General features: G+C 45.2%; 2 protein-coding genes across 3 annotated transcripts in view; both read right to left on the bottom strand.

The window, feature by feature from the left end:
• The window catches only part of si:ch211-212o1.2 (uncharacterized protein LOC492735 homolog), a 33,076-nt gene extending 28,397 nt beyond the window's left edge, over positions 1-4,679 (bottom strand). Inside the window, exons 1-2 of one of the 2 annotated variants that reach the window (XM_042110845.1) lie at positions 4,557-4,678; positions 4,182-4,367 (exon numbers count right to left, since the gene is read on the bottom strand). In XM_042110845.1, coding sequence (XP_041966779.1) covers positions 4,182-4,367; positions 4,557-4,566 — 196 coding nt within the window. In that variant the 5' untranslated portion in view covers positions 4,567-4,678. Of the gene's footprint in view, positions 1-4,181 lie in introns of both variants that reach the window. The other variant, XM_042110846.1, reaches the window with a different exon arrangement.
• Positions 4,680-7,713: 3,034 nt separating this feature from the next.
• The window catches only part of LOC121724342 (zinc finger protein 423-like), a 20,896-nt gene continuing 16,109 nt past the window's right edge, over positions 7,714-12,500 (bottom strand). The window contains exon 3 of the mRNA XM_042110848.1: positions 7,714-8,630. Within this exon, the coding sequence (XP_041966782.1) occupies positions 8,601-8,630 (30 nt within the window). The 3' untranslated portion in view covers positions 7,714-8,600. The remainder of the gene's footprint in view (positions 8,631-12,500) is intronic.

The raw sequence follows: 12,500 nt of genomic DNA on the forward strand, positions 1-12,500 counted from the left end.
GATAGAGAGAGAGAGGGAGAGGGAGAGAGAGAGAGAGAGAGAGAGAGATAAGGGACACAGGGAAACAAAGATGTAACAAAGGAGATAAAAAAGAGAGTGAGACAGACAGAAAGAAAGAAAGGGGACAGAGAAAGAAAAGAAGGAGTGACACAGAATGAGAGTGTGAGTAGAGTGAGAAATGGAGAAAGAAAGAGCAGGTCTGCAGGCCTATAGCAAAGTAGTACTGGCCTACCTCACCTGTTTAACACAACCTGCAAGCCCATTACCATCAGGTGACCTAGCATACACCAAGCAGAGCGTCGCTTAAAACAAACAAAATAACCTGTACACTCCCATTTACAGGTCATCCCGGCTTCCTCTTCAAATGGTCAGGCTGAGGGCATTTCTAAACTCATTTTCAAATCAATATCTCAGCACAATTTGGACTCATTACGTACGTGTCAAAGAATCACGTCTATCTCCTGAGTCATTTAAAACTCTCTTTCCTATCAGCATTGGCCTCCACTGCACAGGCAAGACTCTTGTTCAACAGTGAAGTCTATGGCCAGGCCGGTTCAAACAGGCCACAGATACAGCTCTGGGATTTGCACAGGGTGCAGTCTGACCACAGAAGCACTGTGAGAACGCTGATAAGATTAAATCATTCACAGCAGGCCATAAAGGCAGAGTGCGCTGTGAGCCCCACAAGAGAGAGGGAGAGGGAGGAAGAGAAGTGTGCTACAGCCACGAGAGTGTAGTGTAGGTATACATGAACTCACTCACACACACACACACACACACTCAACTAATCACACACACACACACACACACTCAACTAATCACACACTCAACTAATCACACACTCAACTAATCACACACACACACACACACACACACACACACACACACACACACAAATACACAAATACACACACACACACACACACACAGGGGGAGAACAGCAGAATGCAATAGTATGAAGGTACAAGAAGAAGTACTGTAGATGTGGTAGTTTGAAGCGCTGTGTTAACAGGGTACAGTACTGTACATCTGATGATACGCTCCCTGGTATGAGTGTGACAGAGCATGCTCCAAGAGTTTCAGTGAGAGAAACAGGCCGAGTGGAGAGGAAGGGGGGGGGGGGGGGGGGGGGGTGAGAGACAACATGCAGGAAAGGGAAGGGGTGCAGAGAGAGAGTGAGTGAGAGAGAGAGCAAGAGAGAGAGAGAGAGAGAGAGAGAGAGGGAGAAGAACAGGTGCCCCAGTGATCAAAACCACGTCGGCTGGTGGGTGCAATCAGGAAAGCCTAAACCAGCCTGAAAAAAAAAAGAGAAAAAAAGAGGAAGCAGAGGAAGAAAAAAGAGAAAAACGCTGCTCATTTCCCAGCGAATCTGTAAAGTGGGATAAAAAGCGCAAAGAGCAGTCGGTGGTGCATGACACACAAACATATGGCGGGGAGAAGCGTCCAGCTGTTTGCCTGTCCCAGGGTTACAGTAATGAGTCTGAGCCTCCATTGAGCAGAGCGAAAGGCTCATCAATCCCCTCTCGTCGCCGCTAAGCCCGACTCCACATCGCAACCAAAAACTACACACACTCACGCCCATACGCACTCCTCATGCGCTCACAAATGTTCATCCACGTCTCAAACGCTACTGGACGGGACTAAAGTCCCAGGTTACACACCCCTTCTGCCGTACAACACACACACACACACACACACAAAAAAAAAACCTCTCACACTCTAATTTGAGTTTTGCCTTGCTTTCGACCCTGCTGGACAGGCCTAAGGCCCCCACAGCGTCTGCATGCAGCCGTCCTGCCCCTCCCTTCCCAGCACTGGACTCTCCTGGCATCCTCCAACTCGTGCTCACTCGTGCTTCAGAGTCAGACACTGCTGGGCAGATCTCCACTCCCACGACTGCACATCTAGCCCTGCTGCCATACAGCATCTACACCCAATAACCCCAGCACACCACACCACCCCACAAACCCCCTCCTCTCCGCCCCACATCCCTTCCTGCAGTTGTGCCTGAGCTCCACTTGTCTGCACCCACTTCAACTCCAGACGGCCTGTGTCGACTGTGGGCCTCACTCAAATGCCAGGACCTTCTAGAGCCGTTCGCTGGCCCACACGCTGGTCTATTGTGCCACGGATCATGTTCGGGGCACAGATAACTCTGACAAGTGTTCTGGGCGCCTTGCATTCTCAGCCCTGAAGCTAAAGTAATGTGCAGCTTGGTGCAATACTAGAACGTCTGTAAAAAATATTGTGTTGCACCATAATTGCTGTGTTATGTTGTAAAGACACTCTAACAAAACACAACAAATCTGCAATATGTATTAATTGAAATTATTCAGAAAAATGTACTGTTATCTATATGGTGCTACTACCTTTCAAAACAAAGAACCTTGAACCTCAAGCAAAATGTAACACAACTTTAACAGTGTTATATGGATTGCACAAGAAAAGTCTTTATCTTTATAGCATGCATCAACTGATTTGGTACTGCTGATCCAAGTATAGTTAAATGTGTTTAATGTAGTTAGCTTGTCGGTAACTCCATGATTAGAATGTACAATACAAGCTCTAGTATGTTATTTTCCCGCTAGTCCTAACACTATTTCAGCACCTAGGTCAGCGCTATCTTACCGCTACGGTGCTGTCCATGGTACTGAAATACGTTACGATGCTAGGTTGAGTATGACGTGCCGTAAATTGAAGCAGAGAGAAACTGAACAAAATCGACTCATTGTTTTCAAAATATGAATTCTGAAAACATTGCATGTCACATTCATATGATGGCATGTCACATTCTCCAATAGTGACAAGTAACTCACAGTACGCTATTACATGCTTAACTCTCTCCTTTGCAAGATAGACGTTTTCCGCTCAAGTGCAATCAATTTTCTTTTAACAGTTTAGTGTTCAGTTTAACACTTTTACTGCTCTTAACCTGATGTAGCAGGTCTGCAGACAGAGCAAAGAAGCAACACTGATACACAGACACAAATTCCTCCCTAAAAAATTGATGTGAAAAACTTTGTTAACTTTCAGAGGCATGACCTGGTATTGTGACCAAAACGTCTAGGACACGGCAAATCTAATAACCGATCACTGCGCAGACAGCCTAGTGTAGCTTAGCCTAGTTGAGATGGATATTTAAATACATCTAACTGTCTCATTCAGGCGTTCCTGAAAACGCCCTTTACACACAGGCGGGTTAGTAAGTAAACAGGAGGCACTTTGACAGTAGCCTACGTGCTACAAGCCACTCGTGACATACATGAAATGGACTTATTTTTAACCGCACTTTAAAACACAATCTGTCCTCGCGCACAAAAGAGAGCTATAGTCTGAGAGCTCAGGCCCAATAAGGGGGCACAGGCTGGACAAAAAAATCTTATAATACCCAGCCAGGGTTGCTGGGGGCTTTTAACGTCGCCGCTGATCCCCTAAAGCATGAGGCGCAATGGGCAAGGCAGAGTGCTCTTCGTTAAGCCCAGTTGCTGGATGGCAGTCAAACCTTGAGCATGCATTAGATTGTTTATCTCGTGTGATACCACCAACGAACAGTCGAAGTGGCCTCAGGCATCTGGCCTGTCTCTATGTGTGTGTGTGTGTGTGTGTGTGTGTGTGTGTGTGTGTGTGTGTGTGTGTGTGTGGGGGCGGTGGGGAGAGGACATTCATCGCTCTGACAGTGGACGTACTGTGTTGTCTAAACAATGAACAGTCTAGCCCCAAGGAAGAAGAAAGTTAGTCCTTTCATTGTGGATATGTGAGCTAAACTGGTGCTCCCCAAGGGCTGATACTTAATCTGTAGTCTTCTGAGGGGCTACCTTGGCAGAGGGGTGCAACAGCAGAACACTACGACATAACCTCATAACCTAATTTTATTGACTTACAAAGGCTAATGCAGCACAGTAGCCTACCATGATAGTATGGTATTTCGAACAAAACACTAGCCTGTTTCTTACACACAGTTCCTACACACTAACATCGAAAACTAAACTGTAGTCTTGGTCTGTCCACAAACCTCAGGCACTGAGGGGATGTTTACATTCGCAGCGTAGTAGCCTGCTGTGTAGCCTATGTTGTGTGTTATCAGGTAACGGGGGACAGGACAACGGGGATATGTGCTAGTTCAGGCTTACTGGTGTTGCGGTTTACTATTTGACTTTTTTTTTTCAAGCTCATTGTCTTACCCGGTGAGTACAGTTGGGCGAGCTGGCGGGCCCCGGCGTGTTGCGGTCCCCAGCGAGGAGCCGTGCTGCGAGCAGCCGCCCCATGCTCATTCCCGTTCGGATCCTCCTCTGCCATAGACCGATGCCTGATCTCCGTTTCTGACAGTAACGCTGCCGCCATTCTCCCATGTGGTGCCCTCGTTTCAACTATAATGCATAAATTATAACGTATTTCTCCAGTAGATCACGGCGAAATTGAGATATGTTGACAAGTTATGTGATTGCAAAACAGTGATGACTGCAGACTAACGGGTTGCCTTCGGCTCTAACACACCCGGAACTAAAAAGCGGACGAGGAGCATCTGACACAAAGATCTAGCAAGGAAAAGGCGTTACCTCGTTCCATCCAACTAATGCAAAATAGCTAGTTTCTAGAAAGATATGGACTGTCCGTGGATTCCAAGCTGGGCCAGTAATGATGTACCGATTATTTTGGCAAACTTTTTTGCCTTCCTTAGTGTCAGATGAGTTTTTAGGGAGAGACAACAAATTCCAATAAAATAAAACAGATTGTAGGAAGAGAATGACATCTGCAGTTCAGCACAATGAAAAGGAAATGTAATGCATTATAATTAAGTTCCACATCTAATTAAGAAATATAAATAACATATTTTAGTTGATGCTTGATTACATTTATGTGGCGATAAGTCTCTTCGCTAATGATTTTGTCTGGTAAGATGTATACGATCCCTTAATTTCAGTGGCGCTATAGTGATCTCATAGTTCTGGGGCACGGATGACTTGGTGAAGTCACGTCGAGTCGCGGCTGCTGAGCAGATGACAAAAAGCCTTCGCGACTTGTTGAGCTGACCACAGACAAAAGTCCTCTGTTCTACGGAGGTCGGTCAAGTGCGACCAAAACAACTCACCATTAACTTTTCATTACACATTTCTATTGTTTTACCAATGAGTGGCACATGTTGCAACAACAAGGATGATATATTTAAATTGTGGTAGGCTACTATCTCATTATGTAGGCTAATGCAACTAATGTCTTGTCTAAAATTTGACCCTTTATTAAATAATAGCCTAGCCTTTGTGATGTGGGCTAAAGGTCATTAATGGAGCTTTGGGTAGTTAGATTAGAAATAAGCACGCCTCATCTCAAGGCGTCACAGAAAATTACTGAACAATTCAGTACGACTTTTCTATTGGTCATTTCATTTAATTTTCCACTCTCCTGGAAATAAAAGGATTCCGTCAAAAGAAATTTGACGGAATCCTTTTATTTCCAAGCCTAATATATAATAGGCTACTTAAAACACATTCTAGTTAGATTGACTCCCCTCTACAAGCTCCAATGCCCCCTGGGCACCGTGCTATATCGATGCGTTCCGATGACTGATTTCTGGGAACCGAACCGACCTTCTGTCCGGCAGAAGTTATGAGACTCAACGGCTAAGCCAGCTGCTTTAACACATGGATGCAATTAAACCAGTGTAGTTGTGAAAAAATGATGAGTGGAAGCCTCAGTAGATTAAAACATATAAATGGGTAGTAGATAAAATTATGGAAGTTTTCAGCCAGAATTTTCTCCCTTAGGCTAATTTGCAATTCCACACCACTCCCTCATTGAGAAAACTGAGTTTATTTATTTTACCCTGTTTTATTAAACATTTTATGAAAATTAAATTGAGCATGCAAGTTAATGCCTAATATTTTTTTATGACTGTTTTTTTTGTACAAGGCCAGTAAATACAATAATATAGTAGACATAAACTAAGTGGGTGCCTATCTAATACATTTCCATTGGAAGTATATGACACAGCAGTGTTTTTACTTAGAGCGTATTCTGTGGAAGTGCATGTAGCTGCATGATGTAGCCTCACATACATATAGACCCAATGTGTTGAGACCATCTTATGCTTTTCTTCTAATGAATCGACAGTTAATTTGATTGGATTGACATGCCCACAAAAGAGAAAGTGTAGTTTGAATGGCTTCTGCGTGCCACTTCCCTTCTTCGTTTGTGGTCTGTGTGTCACTTATCTTCATTTCAACTGACTGTTTGATGTGACTCATGTGACTGAACTGTGTCAGTGCTGGTTCACAAAAAAGAGGAAGTGCAGCTTGCTTGACCTTCTGTGGTCTGCAAGGATTCATGGCAGGAACAAGTTTCAAGACATCTCTATGTGCTGCATGCCCTGCTGACTTTGGATGAGAACACACACAAATCGTGTCTAACAAGTGACTGTCCATTTCTATTTAGTACAGCACTGTGCAATCTACGTTTGTGTAGCTCAGTTTGTTGTGACACAGATTAACTCCCTCAATAAGGTGGTGCTAAAACCTCTGAATTCATTATTGTATTTCAGGGAACATTGAAGTGAGTTAATTATCAGATAGGCTACTTTAATTATCAGTATTTTCACATCTTATTACTGTGAATTCTATACCATGTAGATGTGCATGTTTGGAGAAAGACTTTTCATCAAAGAAAAAAAAAATAATTTACAGATGTGATATGACTGTATGTGCAGACAAAATATAACACAATAATTGTTACAGTGCTACTTACAAACACCCAGTCTTCTATAAATTCTATAAGACAAACTGTAATTTGTACATTATTGTAGCAGCATAATCATGGAGCTGCTGGCTATATCATTAACACCCAGTGCTCAGACATACTGTAATAAAAATGGAAATAAAGTGGAGTAAAAATGGAACTGACAGTTGTACGCTTAAATTACACTTATACATTATTCTGGCTCCACAGCCATGAAGTGACTGGCTGTAGTATTCACATCTAATGCACTGTTAAGACCTAATGCATTAAAATATTAAAAATAACATTTTGTGTGTAATCTGTATTGCTCTAATCAGTGTCCACATTGTGGCTGCTGGATCAGTGAAGCCATTACTGTATATTGGCACTGGATAAAGGCAGGCAGCTTTTTTGGCCTGAGGTGTATTTTCAGATGAGACATGCTGTACTTGAGGTGTATGATCAAAGGGCTGTACACTCGGATCAAAATCAAAATACAGTTTCTACACATTCACCATTATCTGATACATTATCTGCATGCCGACATGGCACACTTGACCCTTTATGCTAACTTGGAAGAGGCCAGTTTGTTTCACTTGTTAAGTGATAATCACTGTACTGACGCATGATGTCACAGACTTTCTCACTAAATTGACTCTGAAATGATATTAAGGGAGATGAGATGGATGCATACTCAATGCGGACTCAATGCTCTTATACTCCTGAGGTAACCCACAAGACATGAATCATACAGAAGATGTTTATTTAAAAAATAAATATATTCAACACTATTTTTCTTGCTCAGCTAATGGCTCAAATTATTCAATTATTCCTTGGTGGTTTTGTGAAAAAAAGAGGGAAACAGAAAAAAAAAAGAAACGTGTGTTTTTGTTTGAAGCCCAGAGCCAGTGAAGCATGGCAAGTCTTGGGGTACACTGGGGCTTTGAGTTCCACTGAGGGTGACCCGTTGTTTGAAAGAAGACTCACAGCATATGCACACATTCCCTTTATTCACGTTTTTATTTATTTGTTTATTTTTTCAACGGTACTAGTTATTGCAATCTGGTTAATTCACATTTAAAAAGCAGACATCATCCAGTTGCACTGAAATTGATGATATTCATTTTTACAACAACCATAAGGCCCATAAACCGGAAAATCCAATCAAACCATTACATTTGTTTTTTTTTGTATCTTTATTTGTTTTTTGCCTTTTTAAAATTGTAATTAGAAAAAAGAAAATATTTAACAATAATAATAAAAAGGAAAAAAAAATATTACGACTGGCAAGCAATCACAACACACCACAAGTACCAATTTGCAAGAACTTAAAGGTACAAAAAACCAGACAGAAAAAAAACAAAAACAAAAACAAAAAAAACATAAAAGGACAAAAATAAAAAGAGGAAGGAAAACAGGCTCTAAAGTTGGATACGGGAAGCAACAGAGGACAAGAGAAGTGAAACATTTTCTAAAGACTAAAATCAGACAAGGTTTTTTTTTCCTTCATTTTTTCTTTTGTTCCAAAAAATAGGAAAAGAAGAAAAAAACCTTCACAAGTGGGAAGCAGGGACGATAAAAAATACTGCACGTAGAATACCTTTCTCCCACTCCATCTCCTTTATTCCCTCCTCTCTCTCTTTCTTTCTCTTTTTCTTTCTCTCACTCTCTCACTCTCTCGTCTCTCTCTCTCCGTTTTCCTTTTTAATAGCAGATCCCATTAATATTCATTCCCCACTGCTCGTAATAGCTGCGCCTGGTGGTGGAATCGTTAGAGTTTTACATGTGAGTAGCAAATGACACTTTGATTGGCTGTGATGTTGAAATGATCCTCCCCCGCAGGGTGTGGGTCGGGGATCCGGGCTGAGCCGGGAGTCCTGCCGGGCCCGGTCTCACTGCGCGTGCTGACTCAGTGTGTGGTTCTAGAGGGGAAGAGAGAAGAACACATGAGGAGAGAAATAATAAGCTACGTGCCCACACCTCCAAACCCACACCCACCATCACCCCCCTCCTCCTCTCCCTCCCTCACTCTCTCTTTCACTCCCTACCACCCACCCACCCTCCCTCCATTTCATTCATCTATCTATCCATCCATCCATCCATCCACCCATCGCTTTTTCACCACCCTCCCGCCAGGCCTGCATCTTTGTCTAGTCTGTCCATCGCCAGGGCCCCTTCTGGCGTGGACTACCTGTGCTGTGCATACAACTGAGACAGGCACTGGTGTACACACACACACACACACACACACACACACACACACACAAAACACACACACATACAGAGAAACACACACACACACACACACACACACACACACACACACACAAAACACACACACACACACACACACACACACACACACACACACACACACAAACTCTATCTTGGCATGCAAACATTCCAATTCATCTCATACACAGCTGTGGAGAAAAACCCACAGTAGTCATATTATATTTATCATTTATTTGCTTAGCAGTGTTCCTTATCCGTGGCAACCAGCAACAATCATTTGTTTATTCAGATCCGCATGTGTTGCGTCTCTTTTGATATGTATTTATGAATATTTTAAGACGGCTTCTCTCTCTCCCTACCTTGTGAGGCCCCTCATTCTGCGGGCTCTCGAGAACAGCACATTAATTTTGTAATACCGCATGAAACACCTTTGTCAGAATGACAGCAGGCTAGATGGAGAACCGGCCTGGTTAGAGGCATGGGGATGGGGATGCAGGGAGGCAGGCAGGCACCAGTCTCACCCTGGAGTTATGACACTGACAGGGAGAGAGGAGGGACCTCAGGCACGGGGGCCTGCCAACGGGTTAAGACGGTTAACCCACAGGGAGCAGCGTGTTTGGGAGATTTTCACTCCCCTCGGCTATGTTTGCTGTTGCTGATTTTTTGTTTTTTTGTATCCCTGGACCCTAAACCCAATTCCCAGAGAAAGAGCAGCAATCATCCCCCCCACCCTCGCCCATCCCCCCCCCCCCCTCTCTCTTGTCTCAAAAGCTGCTTTCCAAGATTAATCTCTCAGAGAGAGAGATAGACGCGTTTTTTTGCATCAATATGGGGGAAAAAGAAGAGGGGTAAAATCTGAGGGATTAAGCGTGGTTTTCCGTTGATAAATGCTTATTCTTATTCTCTCGCTCTTATCTTAGTGGGCATGTTTTGCACTTGACTGCTGGCAAAGGGCCTTCCCCCTCTCAGCAGGAGGGGGGTGGGGCGGGATGGGGGGATCTTAATGCTGCTGGATTGACTAACTCCACTGTTTTTGGGCAATCTCTGTATTCATGTATGTGCTTGTTTCCACTGCTCTCTCTTTTGTGGTTTGCCTTCTCTCTTTCTCTCTCTCTCTCTCTCTCTTCCCTCTTTTCTCTCTGTCCCTCTTTCAGGCCCCTCCCGTGTGGAAGAAAAGAGGAGTGCTCTCCTGTGAGGAGCCACATCTCTCAGGGAGCCACTGACCCCATTATGAGTGCAAACCACTTCTCTCTCTCTCTCTCTCTCTAGCTGTCTCACTCTCTGTGTCTCTCCATCCTCCTGAGTAACTGTCTTTCAGGCAGATCTCTTTGGTTCTCATTCTATCGTCATCCTTCTCTCTCTCTCTCCATCTTTCTCTTGTTTTGTCTGTATATCTCTGCCTCACTCACTCACGTCTCTTTTTTCTCAATTCCTCTGTTTCACTCCGCCTCCCTTATAGTCTACAGTCACCCATTCTCATTCCAGCACCTAAGCATTTTCACATGCAGTTCAGCCCCCTGCCAGCAGAGGTCAGGCTTGCATCTCCCTCAGTGTCCACAGCTCCCAGTCTCTCTCTCCCTCCCTCTCTCTCTCCCTCCCTGTGACACAGGCAACAATAGAGCCCGTGAGGAGGTGGAGGCGAAGCTGCAGCGCTCCAGTCCAAACAGAACCAACCGAGCGGGGGGATCCTGGAGCTCTGGACTTCGAGCCGGGCCCACTCCCAGCTCCACTCTCCTGTCCTCTGCTCTGCACGGCCCCCGACTCGGGAGTGCAAGAGCACCGAGTTCTGTCCTGCTGCGTCTCAACATGGGCTTCGGATACATGCCTTTGTTTAGTATTATGTGGTTTTCTGTTGTGTGCAGTTGTGTAAGTATGTACGTGTGTGTGTGTGTTTGTGAGTGATAGATGTCCTGGTGTGCTTTGTGTATTTGTGTGTGGTTTGTGCTGCCTGTGTGTGTCTTGGTGCATGTGTGAGTGTGTGTGTGTGTGTGTGAGAGAGAGAGAGAGAGAGAAAGCGAGGGAGAGAGTGGTCCTGGTGTGCTTTGTGTGTTTGTGTTGCTTGTGTGTCTTGCTCTGTGTGTGCCTCTTGCACATATATATGTGTGTGTGTGTGTGTTTTCCCAGAGGTCTGGGGGCTTTGGCTGGTGCCGTATTGATCTGCAGGAGGAGGGGAGCGCAGGCTCTGGCTGCTCCCTGGAGCCCGGGTTACACTGGCTCTGCAGTGGCCTGATGGAACCGCACAGGAGGAGAGCAGGGCTGGAGGAGCCAACCAGCCAGCAAGCCAGCAAACAAACAGCCTCTCCAACACACACACACACACACGTATGCACGCTCACACACACACACGCATGCACGCAGCCTCCACCCGGCCATCACTGCCGCACTGGCAAACACACCACCCACAAACAGGCAGCACACATCTGTACACACACACACACACACACACACACACACACACACACACACACACACACACACACACACACACACACATCTTTAAAAAGTCTTTTCACTCAATCCCCATCAAATCCCAGCACATACACCCTTTGCACGCAGGTTCCTGACATATGAGTCACAGGGCTACTGAAGAGTTGTTTTTTTCGCTCTTTTTTCCTTCACCCTGAAAGGAATGGCAGTTTAAGACATCCAACGAGAGGAGAAGGCGGGTGGGGTATGGGGTGGGCGCCGACAGGAAAACAACAGCACTTGTTTAAACGAGATAATCATCATGTGCGCACGCACACGTCTCCGGGCTAGTGGCCGCCGCGACCACTCTTCATTTGAGCACGTCGTCGGTCGGGGGGCGGGCGTATTGATCGCGCGGCGGGCGATCGATCGCTGGAGTGGTGTGCGTCTCTGGATCTGATAATGACTCTCAGCGTGACGTCAGTGTGCCACAGCTGTAATTGATATATTCTCCAGCGTGGCAGCCGAGCGGTGCAGTGGCGGCCTGGGCTGGACTCACTACAGCGGCCAGAGCTGGGGCGGGCGCTCTTTAGACGCCGGCCGCACAAGGCAACAAAGCAGCCGACCAGCGGAGAGACCACTCCCCTTATCCGACTCGGTCAACAACACAGAGAGAGAGAGAGAGAGAGAGAGAGAGAGAGAGAGAGAGAGAGAGAGAGAGAGAGAGAGCCAACATGGGAAGTATTGAGTATAATAGTGACCAGTCATCTCTCAGCACGGTAGGGGGCAGCCTGAAGTTTCATTCACAACCAAGAGCTATGGCCTAGGCCAAGAGGTCTGGCCTGACACACAATTGTGTGTGTGTATGTGTGTGTGTGGTAACCAGTGTTTGGAATAACGCTGTTTAAAAGAACGGCGTTAGGTAACGACGTTATTTTTTCAGTAACGGGGTAATCTAACTAATTATTTTTCCCGTCGTTACAACGCCGTTAACGTTACTGGACGTTAAATGTGGTGCGTTACTTTGCATTGATTGAATAGCCTAAAATGTGTAATCAGAACGCACCCCTGGCTCACAGCTAGTGAGGAGGTGGGTTAATAACGATGTAGGCGATTAGAATTGGCTAAGGCTAAGAGTCATGTTTCATGAT

This window comes from Alosa sapidissima, chromosome 11 (genome assembly GCF_018492685.1).
Source record: "Alosa sapidissima isolate fAloSap1 chromosome 11, fAloSap1.pri, whole genome shotgun sequence".
NCBI classification, from domain to species: Eukaryota; Metazoa; Chordata; class Actinopteri; order Clupeiformes; family Clupeidae; genus Alosa; species Alosa sapidissima.